We start from the raw sequence: 20,116 nt of genomic DNA on the forward strand, positions 1-20,116 counted from the left end.
TTTGTTATTAAAAGCTGATTGTTACGAGGGCTCGGGTGGCACTCGGGTGCCCGTACACCGCTGCAAAGTTCTCTCAGCTGAGCTTCCAATTTGGCCAGGCGTCCACAAAAACACTCCTGGCTGTGTTTGAGGGACGGAAGGTCGGATGGGGTCTCTTCCTGCTGATGAGGTGAGGACTAAGCACGGAGAAGCAGCGTTTAGCTACTGTGTCGCTTAAATGGAACCAGTAGTGGAGAACATTAGAGGAGCCCCGGCTTTTAAATGCAGACTAAAAACCATCCTGCTTGAGAAGCTCGGTCTAAAACACAGCTCACTTTTATTCTGTGATGACACTATACTTACACTTTTATTTGTTTATTAGGGCGGCACGGTGGCTGAGTGGGTAGCACTGTTGCCTCACAGCAAGGTCCACAAGTTTAATGTCAAATACAGTCATGGACAATTTAGTGTCTCCAATTCACCTCACTTGCACGTCTTTGGACAGTGGGAGGAAACCCACGCCGACACGGGGAGAACATGCAAACTCCACACAGAAAGGACCTAGACCGGCCCACCTGGGGATCGAACCCAGGACCTTCTTGCTGTGAGGCGACAGTGCTACCCACTGAGCCACCGTGCCGCCCCGTACAACTTTTTAAACTTGTATAACATCATGACCACCTTCCTAATATTGTTTTGGTCTTCCTTTTGCTGCCCAAACAGCCCTGACCCATCAAGGCATCTGACACCTTTCTATCAGAACCAGCATTAACTTCTTCGCTCCCCATGTGCATCAATGAGCCTTGGTCGCCCATGACCCTGTCGCCGGTTTGCCACTGTTCCTTCCTTGGACCACTTTTGATAGGTACTGACCACTGCAGCCCGGGAACACCCCACAAGAGCTGCAGTTTTGGAGATGCTCTGACCCAGTCGTCTAGCCGTCACAATTTGTCCCTTGTTAAACCCATTTTCCTGTTTCTAACATCAACTTTGAGGATAAAATGTTCACTTGCTGCCTAATATATCCCACCCACTAACAGGTGCTGTGATGAAGAGATAATCAGTGTTATTCACTTCACCTGTCAGTGGTCATAATGTTATGCCTAGTCGGTGTATGTGATTACCAATTTGTAAAGCACTTTAAATAAACACAGTGTATGAAAGGTGCTATATACATAAAAGTATTTTGCTTTGATGTGATCTACGGAACATCTCCAGGTGCCTACCTGATGGGGGGGGGGGGGGGGTCACATGGAGCTTAGCATGGCTCTCCATGCGCGATACGGCTCTGTGTTTCTGTGTGGGAACACAACACTAGCAGGTGATAAGAAGCGGCTGCAGGTTGGATACGTGTCTGAGGGGGCGTGTGGTGATCCGGTTCTCCTTGATCAGATCTGGGTTGTGCAAGCAATGGCGGATTCACAATTTATAATTGGAAATGACACACAAACTGCTGGATGGAAATATTTTTTCATAAAGCCAATGAGTCCAGTTTATAAAGGCTCGTAATAATAAGTGACTTCGGTACTGGGTTTGTTTTACACCGTCCGTGAAGATCCTGGCTGCTTTCAGACAGATACGTGGCTGCAGTACTGCTCAGGAGACACACTGACTGCTTTACTGACAGTGTGTGCAGAAAGATGTCTGAACTCGTTCATTTACTAAAAATGAAATCATTTCGAAAACATTCCGCCTGCCAAATCGTATAAATATGAACATTTGGAGAAATCCCGGCCCTGCCAGAGCTTCTCCACTCTTTTATTCCTGGCGTTAGATTATGATGCATTTGCTTGTCTCTAATTGGGACGTTGAAACTCTTGCATTCAGGTCTGCAGTCATTTTTGTTACAGGAAGCCTTTAGTTTGGTCTGTCTAAGCATTAAAAGCTTATTAATACATTTGTAGTCCAGATGTTGTCAATGTGACCAACGACTGGGTCTGTGTGTTGATTCTGGTGCAAATACTGCAAGTACCGTTACTGCAGGCACTTTATACAACCAGGTTTACACATTTATTTATGCATTTTCTCCCAATGTAGTTAATTCCTCTTCCGCTGCTGGTGGATCCCTGAATGCAGTTGAGGAGGGTATATTGCTGCTCACGCCTCCTTCGACCTGTGTGCAGCCCTTAGCGGAACCCCATTCCACATATGCACTCTGCACAGGCACCTCTCTATCTGCCAATCAGGGTCCTTACACAGCTTTTGAAGACCCACCCACATAGTCCGGTCATCCCGCCCTAGCAGAACCATGTCTGCTGCAGGCACTGCCAATTATATTATATTTCTCCCCGTGTCTGTATAGGTTTTCCTCCAGGAGCTCCAGTTTCCTTCCACAGTACAAAGTCGTGCTGCTTTCTTCACTGTCCTTCCCCAAAACTAAAGTGAAATTTGGTATTTCTAACTTTACAAACACCGGATTTTAAATATAGCAGATCTGCCTCTGACTGGACTTTTTAATGCTTTTTTTACTCTCTAACGTTTCCTTAGCATTTTTTTAATTCAGCAGCCCCGTTTTTGATTCTGTTAAACCCCTTTAGTAGTGAACTTCTGATTATACAGAACACCTTTCATAAATACTCAGATCACGTTTTCGAACTCTACAGAGTTTCTCTGATACTGCGGAGCACGTTCTACCTTTCCAGAATAATTTTCCAGAATAAGCAGTTAAACGTTCTGGGTGATGAATACCATTATCAGTATCATTATTCATTTCAGATAAAGGTGTGTGTGCGCACCTGCGTGTGTGTCTTATAATGCAGCACGTGAACGAGAGACTATTTTGTATTAATGTCATTTAGTAATGCCCGTTAGTCCTAATGAATATTCTCAGGTGCACTGGCATGATCTCCCCACGCCGTGTGTTGGTTCATATCTGGTCTCGGCTCTGAGTTAATGTGGCCAAATTGATGGAGGAGGTTTTTGTGGCGGTCTGACCTTCCAGCTGTTACCTTTAATTATCTCTATTAGTCCGACCTGAGGAAGCTAACGCGTGCAAACACACACAGCTAAGTTCTTTTGGCTTCAGTTGTGTTTGCGACTGTGTGGTCACTTAATTTACTACGAGGGATCTTCAAAAAGTTTCCTCACTTTTATATTTTGGTTATAAGCGGTGCGGGTGGGCGCAGCAATAATCGGTCGTGTCTGAGAGACGCTTATAGTCCGGATTTAGCTCCATCTGATTTCCACCTTTTTGGACGCTCGAAGAAGCTATAAGGGGAAGAAGATTTTCATATGATGATGATGTGAAAGGTGAATAGGTGGGCAAACTGTTGGACTGTCCATTTTAAAACCAGGAACATTCTTGTTTTTATTATTATTACTAGCAGTATAAGTAAAAATACTTATTTAATTAAAAAATTTAATATTTATATTCAGATTTCTTGTAGTTTTGGGGTATTTTATGTCCTGATTTCTTTTATCCGGCATGTTAATTTCATCTGAAAGCCCACACAGCTCAGATTTCATGGCACAAGTGCTGGCTTTATCTTCGCCAATGCTCGCTGAGATTTTACCTCCTTACTCTTAGTGTCAAATGCAAGCTTGAAAGTCTTTAAAGGCATTAAAGAACAGTGCTGGTATTTGATTAATTCAGATTAATTATGAATTAAAGAATGCTTTATTTACTGGAGATGAAGACATTACAAGTAAAAATGCCACATTTAAACATCCCCAGTAACATAACCAACTTTTGCATTTCCATTGTTTGCCGATTGTGTTTGTTCATGACCTTCGTGCCAGAAAGACGGCACATATTTTTTAGCACTTAGCTTTGTGGTGCTAATCACTGACTCATGATGCTGGATGGATCTGGATTAAAGCATCTCACAATGCCCAGTCTTTTGTGGCAGCGGGCAACAGCGGGTCTGACTGACCTCATTATCACCATCTTCACTGTGACTCACAGCTCGGTGCCGGTTTTAACAGCCTGCACATTGTGGAAATCACACGGAGGAGGTCGGAGGATGTCCACGTTTCAGTCCTGTTAGTGAACACTTTGTAATTCAAACAGGTCAAACAGGAAATGTCCTTCCTCAAACTTATTAGCAAAGAGAAACACCTGAACTCAATAAGGAGAGATGTCCACATACTTCTGGCCATATAGTGTATATACATATATATATATTCACATACTTTTCACCACATGCACGTTTTTCTCTTTCAGGAAGCCCCAGTAATCCTGCTTCTTCACACTCTGTCGGATAATGAAGGAGACTGGAGTATTTTACCCCTCCTGCCATAGTAAGTAAACACATCTGTGTATTTGTGACTGATCAGCACATCTGTACTGTATTAATGAAACAAAACCAATGCTGATTGGCTTGATTAAATGTGATTAAAATGTGTGTACACTAGCCCACTAATGCTGAGATCTGGAGATCTGGGGTTCGAATCTCAGTGGTGCTTTGGCAGTTATTGGCTAGTTATTGGGATGTACACTGGTCAGTGCACTCTCAGTGCTGGTCCCAAGCCTGGATAAGACCCCATAATACAGGAGCAGCCGAAAAGGGTTAAAAAAAACTTTCACTGATCATTTGTGGGCAAGACTGATCATCATTACCAGCACACTGTAACGGAGTTTAACATAAATCTATAAACGTTTAAAATATAATTTAGTAATATTATGCATTTATTTTAAATTTTTAATTTAAGTCACATGAGCTTTTGTGGGGTACCTGACTAGCATTAGCAAAAGGTTTTAAATATCTTTTATGTAGAATGTCGGTCAGCTGGCTAGAATTAGGATTATACTGTATTTAGTGTCAATCCTTAATATGTACGAGGGTTCTTCAAAAAGTTTCCGCTCTTGACAAATGACATCATTTTTCTACATCGTCACCTTCCAATGCGTGTTGTTCAGCGTGGTACCAACTATTTAATACCATCAGCAAAAAATTTTTTTGGTTGAGCGCTGCTTTCACATCATCATCACATGAAAATCTTCTTCCCCTTAAAGCTTCGCTGAGGGTCCAAAAAGGTGGAAATCAGATGGAGTTACATCCGGACTACAAGCGTATCTCAGTCTCTCAGACACAACCGATTACTCCTCCTCCCACCCTCACCGCTTATTACCAAAATATAAAAGTGTGGAAACCTTTTGAAGATCTCTTTTATAATAATGATTGTAAATGGCTTTGATATTCTTATCTTTTTCCTCTCAAATTCTGATTTCAACTGAAGTCTGTTTCCACAGTTTTTCCTCTCACTTCGGGAGGAACTCGTCCTGGATTTTCTTCCTTGAAGAGGAGACCAACGTGAAACTGGAGAGACTTCAGAGCATCATTAACAAGTTCGATCGAAGAAAAGTACGTGAATATTCATTCATTAATTCAGTCATTCAGTCATTCATTAACTAGCAGATGCACCAGACTCCAATCGCATCAAAATAAAAGTCTGGGATGAGACAGAGAAGTTAGCAAGAAGAAAATGTCTTAGTTTGCCTTCATCCCATCAGCTATCAATAGATACACAAATACAAAACATTTAGTAACTGTTATGGTCTGGTAACTGCAGTCTATACTACCATAGTACACATGGACAACATGCAAACTCCACACAGTAAGAACCCTAATCGTCCAGCTGGGAAATCGAACCCAGGACCTTTCTGCTGTGGGGCAACAGCTGTACACACTGCACCACCGAGCCACCCCAATGCAAAACATATACTGTACATTATATTTTTTATAATTGTTTTATTCCTGTAGCAACTCAGATTTAAAACAGTCTAAACCAGTGAGAACACTTACTTATTGTACTTTTAAAGGATTTAAATTAAACAGAAGCGTTCTGCAAGTGCACAATAAGATGAGGTTCTGGTTTGAGGTTTAGTAGATTATTTTTATCCAGCAGTCCGTGATTCAGGTTTATTTAGACGGACCACAAGTTTGCATTTTTTCTTCATTAAGAACAATGTGTTTGTTCATTCAGAATGATGTAAAATTCCCTCAAAACCTCAGTGTAGAAGAAAATGTCAGGGCTGAGATGAGGTCTTAGTTATGGCTGACCGCTGGATTACATCACTGTGGATCGCGTCAGATTTCAGATGATTCGAGATGATTTATGGGCCGTAGATGCACCGAGCTGGTTTTGTAGTTTGAATAATTGGACGGGACATTTTAATACAATTGTGCATCTGTCATCATTTTCAGAGTTTAATTATTGTGTTCGAAGTTCAGCTCTTCTCAGCCGTCGCCTATTTGTTTAGGGGGCGTGTGGGGAAAAAATCCTGATATGAATATTATTTAATCCTCTGAGCCATTTAATTGCTTATGCGTCAAAGAAGGAAAGTCTTCCTGGTTTCAAATCTGCTCATTTGAATAATAATTCATTTAATTTAAAAATAAATAATAATAATTAAAAAAGCGGTTTACTAACATAATGTCAATTTGAATATTAAAATCATTAGCCGTGATCTATTTTATAGGGTTATTTTGATTTTGTTATTATTTTGTTGATAGTTCTATTCAAAAGTTTAATTTGGCAAATTGGGAAAAATAAATATATTTTATATTTAATACATTACAAAATCTTAGAATCTTAGAACTTAATGAACAGTCCAAGCAGCTGATTAAGGATGAAATAATAAAAAAAAAAAGTAAGATCCTGGTCCAAGATACCACAAGTCATGTTTATTTATAGAGCGCCCTCATAGACCTCAAGGGTCGTCCAAGGGGATGTACAGTAAAATCAGAACAATATTAAAATAAAGCAGTGACAATAAAATCAGTGTAAAAAGGCCACTCAGGTGGCGCAGCGGTAAAAACACATGCTGGAACCAGAGCTGGGATCTCGAATACATCGTATCGAATCTCAGTTCTGCCTGCTGAGTGAACGGCCACATGAACAACGATTGGCCTGTTGTTCAGATAGGGGTGGGATATTAAAAGCTGGATAGGGGCTCTCTTTCAAAACTAATGCAATTATTAATGCAACGCTAAAAGGGATGCCATGCTAAAACCCAAAAGCCTGTGAAAATAAATAGATCTTCAAGAGTTTAAAGCGATCAGTTGTAAGAGACGCCTTAATAAATATTGGCAACTGTTCCAAAGTTTTGGGGCAGCCACAGAGAAGGCCCGGTCACCTTTGGACCTCAACCAAGAGAGCGTGGGACGGTTAAAAGCAGCTTGTCCGAGGATCTTAAAATTCTGGAGGTAGAATAGGGGGCAGATAAGGTTAGAGATATAGGATGGAGCTACACCATGGAGAGCCTTAAATACAAATCAAAGAACCTTAAATTCGACACGATATTTACAGGGAGGGCAGGATCAGTGAGATGTGCTCCCTCAGGACTCGTTCAGATGTCTTGTGGAGTCCATGTCTCTGTGGGTCAGAGTGGATGGTCCTTTTCTGTCTGTTTTGGCTCATCATTGTATATTTTCGAAAGCGGATTTGAAAAAATCCACAATAATGTCAAGCAGTCATTGTGTCACAGATTAGTGGTTGTATGCCAAGGTCGCTATGAAATATGTGTTCCTACAAGTGTATGTAAACTCTTGACTCCAGTATAGTAGTGTGTAGTGCCAACAATTATGTATATGATTTATAAACATATGTATACGGGCCGAGGACAGCCAAGGGGTTCAAAAAATCACTTTTTAAATGTGTAGACTTAAAAATGAACCAGAAGTTTCTGACCGTCCTGCTTATTGTGAAGATCTTCACTACATTTTCTTCATCCTCTTGAGTGGCATTTTGTGGATCAGAGACGGGCATCTCTATTGTATTTCTTTCCTCTGCCCTCAGGAGTGGTTTCTGGGCAAGCCGCTGCAGGATGACGAGTCCACCATCATCCACCATTACGCCTTCGCCGAGAACCCGTCCGAATTCAAGTACCCCGACTTCAGTGCAGGATGGGCTCTGAGCACGCCTCTCATCAACAGGTCAGTCGAGCGCTCCTTCAGCCCGACACCTTCAGCTCTCCTGATTATCAGACTGGACGACGTTATGAGATTATTTTACACTGCTAGTGCTTTGCTTTCCTGATCTTCTCATCTTTTGTGCTATTGCAGGCTATAAGCCATGTGATGCTGTTTTTAGGACATAATGAGCTTCTTAGATGAGGGTAACACTTTAAACCCCACAAATAATGTTTAGTGACAGAATGACTGCTTACTATTAAAAATGACGTAGAACGCTCATTGTCAAGATCCGCTGACCTAAGATTGACATTTTTATTCTGCTTCAAATACACCTGCTCCAGCTTGAAGCTCTATGTGGCAGTGGGTCTCAACCACCAGGTCTTAATCATGCCCACTAGTGGTCCGTGGAACCACACCTAGAAGAAACCAGTGGGCCAGTGACTACACTTTGTCATGAAGAAGATCTAAAGTCTTTTCTCAGCTGCTGTTTCACAGATCCTGCACGCTCATTGTTGTATATGATAAAATAGCCTGTAGGTTAGAACTGTGGCGTGGTCAGTCATCATCTTCAACAGCAACTCCTTCAGATTTCTGATCACACCCTACAAGTTTATTTCAAATCTAATCCAGATAGTAACGTTTACACATCAGCCAGAACTTCTTTCTTTCTTTACCTTCTATTTTATTTCTTACATTTACATTTTCAGCATTTAGCAGACACTCTTATCCAGAGCGACTTACAAAAGTGCTTCCATAGTGATTATTACCTACTCTAGTTTAAGAAGACAACATTGTAAGAATACAAATCTGCTGAAAATCCTGTTAGAACCAAAGGGTTTTTAATGCAAGAAATAAGGAAGTATGTGTCAGCTTAAGTGCTTAGTATAGAGGTGGGTTTTAAATCATCTTTTGAAGACAGTGAGACTCAGATGTTCAAGGGAAGACAAGGGAAGCTTGTTCCACCACCAAAAATAAATAAATAATAACTACAGAAGCTGTTTCTCTGAATTATTACAACAATTTTGGTTTAATAAAACCAGTATTGATTATTTCAGCTGTTATCGTGCAGCCGTGTTTTTAGTTTCCACACATTTTCAAATGTTTCACACATTTCCCCCAAAACAGTCTCAATAATAAACACTATTTACACTATCCAGGAAAATCACCTGGATAAACCAGCAACAAAATTGATCCCATCGTTATTCAGAGCTCAGATTTCTGTCCTGACGTGAGCAGCGCTTGGACGGTAAAAACATGAGTGTCTCTCTGTTAATTGTGACAGTGATGAACAGAATTAATTCCAACACTGACAGTTTAACGTGACAGCATTTTTATATCAGTATAAAACAATTACAGAACATTATTATTTTTGTGATTATTTGTTTGCTGAAGCTCTTTTTACTTTTACTAGACTGAATATTCTTAACTTTTTATCTACAAACTCTTGATTTGAACATGAATTAGTTCCATTTTGTTCATTTTCTGCACTTAGCAAACACTTTTATCCAAAGCAACTTACAGTACTGTGACAGTATATTTTCTAAGCAGTTAAGGGTTAAGGGCCTTGTTCAAGGGCCCAACAGTGGCAACCTGGCAGTAGCAGGGCTTGAACTAGTGACCTTTTGATTACTAGGCAAGTAACTTAACCGCTAGGCTACAACTGCCCGACAGGCGTTGTGTATTATTTTTTTATGTTGATTTGAGTTGTAGGTCTGATTCCTAAATCCAATTTCAGTGGGAACTGAAGCTACATAAGTTAAGCTACGTAAGTGGTTAATGTACTGGACTAATAATCAAAATGTCACTGGTTCAATCCCCACCACTGCCAGGTTGTCACTGTTGAACTTTTAAGCAAGGTCCTTCCTTAACCCTCAACTGCTTAAACAGAATACTGTCACAGCACTGTGACTCACTTTGGATAAAAGCGTCTGCTAAATGCCAAAAATGTTCATAAGAAAAGAAAAATGTCTGACACTTGTACCAATCACTGTGGAGCTCATTGTTCATTAACGGTACTTGAACTGTTCTGATTATTTTATTACATTTCAGGCTTGCAATCAGGTTTCAGCAGCAGCCTCTGAAATCAGACTTCACCATAGATCTCAAACACGAGGTGAGTCAAATAATGAGGGAAAAAATCATGTGTAGCAGAACATCAGTATATGGGAGCTTTATTATCTATAAATATGTTATTATCAGCACCATAGGGTGCACCGGGGCTGCTAATGTCAATTAACAGTTCTGTAATGACTGGACCTGGACTTTCACCTGTTATGGATCCATCACTGAATGTGAGCCGCAGCAGAACATTTCTGGGTCGAAAGATTCTGTGGTTCCACTGTAATGTAACTGAACTAGTAATCAGACGGCCGCTGGTTCAAGCCCCACCACTCTCAGGTGGCCACTGTTGGGCTCTTGAGCAAGGCCCTTAACCCTAAATTGCTTAGACTGTATACTGTCACAGTACTGTAAGTCTTTTGCTACATAGCCTTGTGTGGACACTTATTGATCCTAATGATTAATTTCAGGTGTTTCAGCCACACTTGTTGCAAATTACATGCTTTAAAGTTAAACAGTTTGGGCAAGGCCCTCTTCTGTTCCAGTATGACTCCTGGAGACCCAGCATAATAAGCAAGAATTATAAAAACAAGCACAGAGCCCTGACCTAAATTCTATTCAGCATCTTTGGGATTTATTAAAGACCTTTCTGATTAATATCAGGGCCTAAATTCATAAATGAAATCTTGTAAAATAAAAAAAGCCTTCCCAGAAGAGTTCAGGCTATTAATGCTCAGGGTTTTGGAAGCTTGTGCTCAGGTGTCCACATAGTTTTGGCCATGTAGTAATTTTTAAGCTGTGGTGCAGTGATGCAGCTTTTATTTCAGCGTTTATGTCAAGTTTTATGATCAGACTGCATTCAGTCCGTCTCTCGTCAGTCTGTTTTGTTCAGTCTGCTTCTCAATCTGGAAAAAAATCACGATTCCGAGTCAACAAACCTCTCAAGTCTATAATTTAACTTTTCATCTCCGTCGCTTCTCTATATAGATCGTTTTTCTTCTTTAGCTCAGGAAACTATCCAGGTGTCTCTTCAAAGCACTTCGAGATGGTCTCATTGTGAAAGTCAGACATTCTTACACACACCCTACACACTACTGCCGGAGCACGTAATAAAGTCTGCTTTGTGTTGAAAGGAATCATATTTGGTGAGAAGCATGAAAAGATCATGGGGTAAGAGTTGGGTTTTTTAAGCTGTACCTTGAACCTGACTGGAAGTTTTCATTGACCGTGCATTACAACATCCTGGAACACTACAGCAACCATCCACAAAATTGAATCAGTTTATCTGGACACAAGTTTCTTGTAGCGATACGTTTCATCACTCAGCCAAGTGACTTCTTCAGTCTGATATGAAAGGCACACATGGCCATTGTAATTAATGCTCATTGTGATTTGCATATGGACCTGATCACCGGTTTTATCGTTATGCAATGGGCGGTGATCGGTCATTATGCAAATCGTCTGCATACAGCCCCGGTTCTGGACTGCTTTGCTTGGGGGGGCAGTAAAACCTAATGAGGGGGCATGTTGATAGTCATGTTTTTGAAGCCAGAAATATATTCAAGGCTTGATTTGTGCATGAATGATGACAGCCAAGCTATTGATACTGGCTTAAAGTGATGTATGAGGTAAAGAAATAAAAATGCATGTTTTCGAACTTAAACTTAAAACCCAATGATTAAAAAATACATGTTGATTATGTAAATAAAGAAAAAAGATTATCTAATTGTATTTCATTTTAATACGCCCCCTTAATTAAATTGCCATTACTAATAGAACAACTCTATTTCTTGAAAGGCTTTAATACAAATTTAAGTCAAAGCTGACAAATGTACCTACACACAGACTGAGAATATTCAAACGTGGAAATAGGAATGAGTGAGAATATTTATATTATTGGGAAATTAAAATATAAAGAAAACAAAAGAATACTAATTCTGTAAAAAAAAAGTGTTTACCAGTATACCTGCCTCTCGCTCACACTAACAGAACATATACTGCCGAACTGAACTGTTTGGGGCAGTCTGCCAATTTTTATATGACTCAAAGAGCCAATCAGGAATAAGCAAGGAAATATCTTCACACTGTAAAACAAAATGCATTTTTGTGATTGGTTCAGAGATAATTTTAAAAATAGCCATTGCTTGCATTGTGCTTGGGTGGGCAAAGACACAATTTGGGGGGGCAATGCCCCCCTCAGCCCCCCCCTAGCGCCGGCCCTGTCTGCATATAAGGTCCGGGTTTTCACCACCAGCTCAGACTGAAGAAGTCACTTGGATAAGTGACAAAATGTATCGCTACAACAAACTTGTGTCCAGATGAACTGATTCAACTTGCATCAAGCAACCACTTTGCAACATCCTTTCAACCACCTTAAATACCATCAGCAACCATCTAGTGACAAATAAACTATCCTAAAGTTTATAGCAATTGTGTACCAACGTCCTAGTCGTACCAGAGAATTACTCGAGCTGCACAGTCATGATGTTTTGTTAGGGAGTACAGCCTTTTAACACGTATTCTTTGTTCACTGGTTGAGAGTGTACATACAAACATACATACAAGGGTTCTTCAAAAAGTTTCCACACTTTTTTTTTACTCTATTTATTAGGAATTTTAAAAACAAACTCCATCACTTTTCAGCAAAAAACGTTTCTGGTTGAGTGTGTAGCCACTGATGCAGCGCTGCTCTCACATCATCGCATAAAAATCTTCTTTCCCTTAAAGCTTGTTTGAGCGTCTAAAAAGGTGGAAATCAGATGGAGCTAAATCCGGACTATAAGCGTCACTCAGTCTCTCAGACATGACCGATTACCACTCCTCCCACCCTCACCGTTTATAACCCAAATATAAAAGTGTGGAAACTTTTTGAAGATCCCTTGTACATACATACAGGTCTGTTTGTTAAGATATTGACATATGTTATTTTAGATGTAATTGTATTATGTCTCCACCTTGAGATGTGTAAATAACTTTAGATGGATTTTAAGAAGGTCCAGGAATTGTAGAAAAGAGTGTAAAAAGACCCCCGGTAACATGCTTTTAATGCTTAAAATGCTAAAAAGATTTTCAGTTAAAGAATTAGAACCTAATTAAGGTTGTAGGATGAAAATGTTTAAATCATTTATTAATCAGTTATTCTCTAATGATGAGTATAAGAGGATGCTGATTTGAAGAGGTGCAGAAGTGCCACGTTTCCTATATCTGCTTCAAAATGAGGCTTATTGTCCTCTTACAGACACTGGTGTCCTTTACATTTCACTACATTCCAAGGGTTTATCGACCTGGTAATGAAAGTTCGTCTGAAGTCTGGTAAATGTGACTCAGCTCCAGCGTATGAGTGAACGAGATAAGGATTGTGATCAGTGATGACTGTGTGATCTATTACCGGTGTAAAATGTGCCGTTGTGTTCCAGGTGGCGCTGTATATTTGGGATGAAGGTAAAGGACCCCGGCTGACGGCTGTTCCGGAGCTGTGTACGTTACCAGAGCCGTCACCTCGAGCTCAGCGCTGTGCCACAACAGTCAATACACATTCGCCACTGTGTGTAGGTAACCGCAACACCTGGCAACGCTATTCACAAAACAGTTGGTTTATTATTAATAAATCTGAATCAGAGTCTTTAATGCGGTGTTTGTTTACACATTCAGGATTAACCAGTAACAGAACGCAAGAATAATCAGAATACAAACATGAAGTGTGTTTATAGAAACAGTTAAACACCCTTATTGCCTCGGTCACTTAATCAAGCTCGACTGAACAAAGCCTGTATTAATTAAATTTTAATTTGAGTATGAGAGTCACCTGTCCATTCACTTCTTAGATATTTTTCACAAATGTGTAGCTTGATATTAAATGTAAAAAGCATTTAAATATCAGCAGCCGTTTCTGTTAATGATTGTTATTATGTTTGGGTGGGGTGGCTCGGTGGGTAGCACTGTCGCCTCACAGCAAGCTGGTCCTGGTTTCGATTCCCAGGTGGAGCGGTCGGGGTCCTTTCTGCGTGGAGTTTGCATGTTCTCCCCGTGTCTGCGTGGGTTTCCTCTAGGAGCTCCGGTTTCCTCCCACACAAAGGGTGTAAAACATGACGTTAAAATCCTAACAAATAAATAAATGTGTGGCGCCCAGGTGGCGCAGCGGGATTTTCTGCTAGCACACCAGCCCCGAGATTCTGAACTTCGGGGCTGGTGCCACCGGTCGGCTGGACGCTATCTAGCGGGCATAATTGGCAGGGACTGCAGGGCGGGATAATCGGACTATGTGGGTGGGGTCTTCAAACGCTGTGTAAGGACCCTGATTGGCAGATAGAGAGGCGCCTGTGCAGAGTGCATGGGTGAAAAAGGGTTCCTCCAAGGCCTGTGTGCCAGTCAGAGGAGGCGTGAGCAGCAATATACCCACCTCAACTGCAAAATCAGGAATCCTCCAGCAGCGGAAGACAGATTGACTACACTAAATTGGGAGAAAATGCAGAAATAAAATAGGAAAATAATAATAATAATAAATGTGGGGGCGGGGGTGGCAGTTACATTTTCACAAGATGCTGTTGTTGGATTACCAACCCCCTACCCTCATCCCCCCTCACCCCAATCCAAAATGTTTTCTTTTTAATTATATGTTATGTTTGTTGACCTGAACTTCTCTGTAACCTTCAAAAAACATGCACAAGGTAGATTAGGTGCTCTTACATGCCACCAGGGGCGAGTAAGTAAGTGAATGAGTGAATGTGCATGTGTGGCCAGTATTTTCAGGTGGTACCAGACCCACTGTGACCTTCACTGGCATCAAACAGTCAATAAAAATTATTGATCTGTATTAAAGAATCAATACTTTTCAATTCTGGGTAAATACCACAATTCAAACAAAATCTTTCACCACATTACGGTTCTGCTGAGATTCATTTACATTCACGCTCAGTCACATCTCCTGAGCCGGATGGTTCAACATTCAGTCAGAGGTGCCAGTGCGCCCTTGTCCTAAAGTAAAGCGTTTGTAATGAAGACTCTCTGAAGCTGTTATCCACACGGAACAGAGAGCACTTTCACTGCAATTATTTAGGACATGCTGCACACTTCTCATTATTCTGAAGGCGATGAGCACTTTCTTTTTTTTAAAGTGATTAACATCTGAGAAATGTTACACACATAACATGTTACCCACATACACACACACACACACACACATACACAGACACACACACACACACATATACCCCTGCAATCTCAATCTCATTCTGTAATATTTCCTGGGCTGCTTTTATAGTAAGTACAGTTCATTTGCATTTTCTGCTGAATCACCGTCTGCTGCATCACCACTTGCTTTTCCTCTCTGTAGTTTTTGTCGGAGTTCTACAGCAGATCTCAGGCCATCGGGACTTGCCGGCATTCTTTTCTCATTCAGTAACTGTATACCCTCAAACATCTGTATGTTAGATATAGCTTATAAACTAATATTAGTGTACATATCAGACAGGTGTTTCTAATAAAGTGCTCTGTGTGTGTGTGTGTGTGTGTTTGACCCATCTCTTTACGTTTGTTTCATCAGGGTATTGTGAATCTCTTGTTAAACAACAGCAGTTAATAAAGTTAAATACTGTTAATGCAATGGTTATATATTTTCTATTCCCCTAATGTTATGTCTATTTGCAGGATAACAGTGGTTTAATCACACAGCTATTGTGGTTTGGTGGAGTCCCAAAGTCCGAATCACAGCATATTGTTGCTTTGAAAAATTTTAAATGACTGCTACACTTGGAACTCTCTGTGTTTCATTAGCTTCACTTTAATGTCTGTGTGTAATGTATAAACGTGTGTGTGTGTGAGGCAAGGCAACAGACCGGCTACAGTCAGTAACTATATACCCTCAAAGTACATCTGTATGCTATATATATAGCTTATAAAATAATGTAATATCAGTCTACAAATCAGACAAGTGTACCTAATAAAGTGCTCAGTGTGTGTGTGTGTGTGAGTGTACAAGGCAACAGACCGGCTACAGTCAGTATTTATATCCCCTCAATGTTCATCTGTATGTTATATATAGCTTATAAAATAATATATTAGTCTACAAAACAGACAGGTGTACCTAATAAAGTGCTCAGTGTGTGTGTGTGTGTACAAGGCAACAGACCGATTACAGTCAGTAATTATATACCCTCAAAGTTCATCTGTATGTTATATATAACTTATAAAATAATATAATATCAGTCTACAAATCAGACAGGTGTACCTAATAAAGTGCTCTGTGTGTGTGTGTGTGTGTTTGACCCATCTCTCTATGTTCTTCTCATCAGGGTGAACCTGTTAAAAAAGAAAACATATTTGTGGCAGTGAAGACGTGCAAGAAGTTCCACACAGAGCGAGGTGAGAGCTTTGTTTATTCTTTAATCAGGTTTAAAAACAACAGTGGTGAAATATTCAGAACTGCTGCTTTATTCATGGTTTTAATCAAAAGATGAAGCTAGAGAAATGACGTTTATTAGAATGAGCTTCACCTTGACGATCAGTTTGGTGTCACTTCTAGTTTTGTGAAGCCTGCGGCTCTTCGCTTAGCAGGTTTTATTTTTGAAGAACGTCACATTAAGATATGACATCGGGCAGCTACAATTCAGCACGATCACTCCCACAGATTCCTGATGCTACAGTTCAGTCTACAGCTTAAATTTCTGGAGCCTATCCCAGCTTTTCAATGGGCGCAAGGCACACAGTAACACCCTGGACGGGGCGCCAGTCCATCGCAGGGCAGACACACACATACACACACACTCATACACACATCCATTCATCTATAGGGCAATTCAGTGTCTCCAATTAACCTGACTGCATGTTTTTGGACTGTGGGAGGAAACCGGAGCTCCCGGAGGAAACCCACAGAGAACATGCAAACTCCACACAGAAAAGACCTGTACCACCCCACCTGGGGATCGAACCCAGGACCTTCTTGCTGTGAGGCGACGTTGCTACCCACTTAGCCACCGTGCCGCCCCAAAAAATTTTTGTTTTGACGACTTATCAGGTGCATTTCTGGCTGCTTCCCAAACCGTATTCTACGTTTGCAACTATACACAGTTTAAATTGTGCTAATTTAAATTTTAGACCTGTTTTAGTACAGTATTGTGAGATTTGAGACACAGTCGCTTTAATTGATGTCATGTGTTTGTTCTCCTTTTTTAGGAGGCATACATGGATGAAAACATTAGTATCAACCCTTATTATTACTTATTAGGTTTTTAATGTCATGTTTTATACACTGTGGTTACATTCATAACAGGACAGATAGTTACTGCTTACACAAGATTCATCAGTTCACAAGTTTAATGTTGAATACCCACTGAGCCACCGTGCCACCCTTTTTAACCCGTAAAAAGATGCTTACCAACGCCTATTTCAGAACAGTTGTGCATGTGACATCTGGAGATATATTAAATGTTGGGCTGATGGTAGTTCCTCATCACATGTTGAATGCAGCAGATCTGATTGGGCATAAAGACCTGAGTGATTTTAATCAAGGAAATATAATTATGGCCAGATGACTGGGATGAAGTTTGTCCAAAACAGAAAGGGCTGTCACAAATAGCTGCGGTGAGTACCCGCTGACAGTGGTCAGAGAAGGGTCAAGTCGCTGGGCGACCAAGATTCATTGTGGCTGTGGTGTCTGGTATGGAAGAGAAGAGCTACTGTGGCTCAAATTGCAGAACATTTTTATCTGAGTGATAAAGTGGAAGTGTCCCAACACAGTTCATCAAACCCTTCTGTGTATGGGGCTGCATAGTCACAAGTTCTTATTTTAACTGCTGTCCACAATTAAAAGGTCCAGGCATCAGACCTAGACATCAGAGCAATGACAAAATGTGACTCGTCTGATGAATCCTGGTTACTCTCAGATTGTGTGGCTGCACCCACCTCAGAACGTATAAATTCTTCAGATCTTTGACGTCTGTGAGACTAAAAGTCAGATTTCCAGTGTGAACAACCAGGAGTGTGGGTGGTGCTGTTAGGTTAGGACACGATTAGCTGGTTTGCACGTCCTAATAAATTCACACGTTTAGGTGAATGAACGTGTGCAATGCAGCAAATCATCCACACTGTTGTACCATTGGCAGCATGGCATGATGGGCGATTGCCCAGCCTCTCTCGGTTCCTCTCTCATGATTGTGGGTGTTTGTGGATCTGAACGCAGCACCTCACTTCAGTTCTGCACTTAATGAGACAGGTAAAGTGTTACCATCTGTTCACACACACACATCTGGAAACCAAAAAGCTTTTTGAAAAACCAACTGGTGCTGGCATTAAACTGCCCCAATTATCATAATTGTCTCTCAGATGAGATTTCAGGAACTTTATGGTTTCAGGAACTTTTTTTTTATCCTGCTAATGTTACACGATAGGCCAGAAGTATGTGTACACCTAACACCTGCTGGACATTCAGTTTCAAGTCCATGGACGTGAGCATGAAGTTGTTCCCCCCTATTGATTTTCTCATGATTCTTTTGTGCTGGGGTGGCACAATGGCGTTCATGAGCTGGCAGTCTAAGATTTCTATCCATACTCAGAAATCTCAGAAAAAGACAAATTCAGGGTATTATTGTGCCCAAGAGAGAAAGCAAAATGAGCAAAGCATTTCCAGTCAAAAAATGTCAACTGGTTTTGTACAGGTTGGGTTCTGCTCAATTGAAATGTTAAAATAAAATCTAATATTATTATTATTGTATCACCATTTTATTGTCTTTAAGTGTAGAAAATTCTGATATAAAGTTTCAGTTGGTCCGAATGATTGGTCTTTTTAAACCTAGGTTAAACTAGAATATTTGGCATTTTATTAGTTTAGCTGGTACAAATACCTGGCTGGATTGATGAAGTGCTATAAAATTTATAAATACTTTCTTGACTTTTGTCAACTTGTGAGCTGTATGGTTTCATATGTTCATTTGTTCGGGAGAGAATGTGGTGTAGTGTCTCCTCTCACATCCTCAGAAAAACAATCAATCACTAAAACCCCTTAAATGCACCAACATCAAAACATTAAAGAATGGGCTTGGTGTTTTTGCTAAATGTTATAAAATAAAAAAAGGTCTGCCTTGTGACAGATACACGACATATAAGGCAAATCAAATAGTTAAAAAAGACTTTGAATAAGAGTGTGAAGTCCAGGTGGGTAAACTCCTCGTTTGCCGTTTTTTTTTCCTCAGACCAGTCAGATAAAAAAAATCACATTCTTTGAGTCTGGATGGGTACCATGTACTCTGCTTTCCTTCCACTTTCCACAAACATGCCAGTGTGTAAATTTTGAAGGTGTGAATAAGTGGGTGAATATGTACAGTATAGTACCCTGTTATGGCTTGGTGCTGTTCAGTTTGTGTTCATTTACATTTACATTTTCAGCATTTAGCAGACGCTTTTATCCAAAGCGACTTACACAATGAGCAATTGAGGGTTAAGGGCCTTGCTCAGGGACCCAACAGTGGCAACTTGGTGGTGGCGGGGCTTGAACCGGCAACCTTCTGTTTACTAGTCCAGTACCTTAACCACTGAGCTATCACTGACCCACATTCACATCTCATACCCTGTTACCTGGACAGACTACTGCATTCAGGATGAATAGTTTACTAATGTTAAACCCATAAATAAAGTCTCGTTGCTGTAGTTATTTTATTTCCGTTCTGTATATTGAATAAGACGTGTTTGCAGCTTTTTGTTTTGATGTTTAGTGATGTTGGCAGCGTTTTAGAGAAGCACTTATGTTTTGGAAGGATTCGCTCTCCTGTAATACATTTCAGACTGGAGATCTTTCAGTGGGACTAAATTAAAGTGCCAAATGTGATCAACATGTGATGTTTGCTTTATGCACACTTTATAACTGAAGGTATTTGGACACCTGACCGTTCCAGAACATTCCATTTCTAAAACAAGTGCTAACAATATGAATATCTGTTTTGGTTTTGACTTGCCATCTGTTCATCATTTAAATGAAGAAGATAAAACATTTTTTGCAGCCGCCTTGAACCTCGATTTAAAGGTTATGGACGTCACTGCAATTAAAAGAGTCTCGTCACACTAACTGTCTCTCTGATGTTTTGCTTTTGTGTAAAACTCATTAAAGCAGCAGTAGATCAAAATCCACTGATTAATTCTGAGCTTATTATAACTACAGGAAATCTTCACGACTGTCTGACCTGTCAACATTACCATCGTACCGTAACCTGAAGATTGATTACAGTGGCTTTATT

At 40.4% G+C, this 20,116-nt stretch overlaps 1 protein-coding gene across 1 annotated transcript in view; it reads left to right on the forward strand.

The window, feature by feature from the left end:
• b3glcta (beta 3-glucosyltransferase a) overlaps positions 1-20,116 on the forward strand; it is a 133,311-nt gene that overhangs the window by 83,843 nt on the left and 29,352 nt on the right. Inside the window, exons 5-10 of the mRNA XM_063016791.1 lie at positions 4,142-4,218; positions 5,171-5,282; positions 7,720-7,856; positions 9,885-9,948; positions 13,310-13,441; positions 16,184-16,253. Coding sequence (XP_062872861.1) covers positions 4,142-4,218; positions 5,171-5,282; positions 7,720-7,856; positions 9,885-9,948; positions 13,310-13,441; positions 16,184-16,253 — 592 coding nt within the window. The remainder of the gene's footprint in view (positions 1-4,141; positions 4,219-5,170; positions 5,283-7,719; positions 7,857-9,884; positions 9,949-13,309; positions 13,442-16,183; positions 16,254-20,116) is intronic.

Source organism: Trichomycterus rosablanca, chromosome 20, assembly GCF_030014385.1.
Source record: "Trichomycterus rosablanca isolate fTriRos1 chromosome 20, fTriRos1.hap1, whole genome shotgun sequence".
In the NCBI taxonomy this organism is placed as follows: domain Eukaryota; kingdom Metazoa; phylum Chordata; class Actinopteri; order Siluriformes; family Trichomycteridae; genus Trichomycterus; species Trichomycterus rosablanca.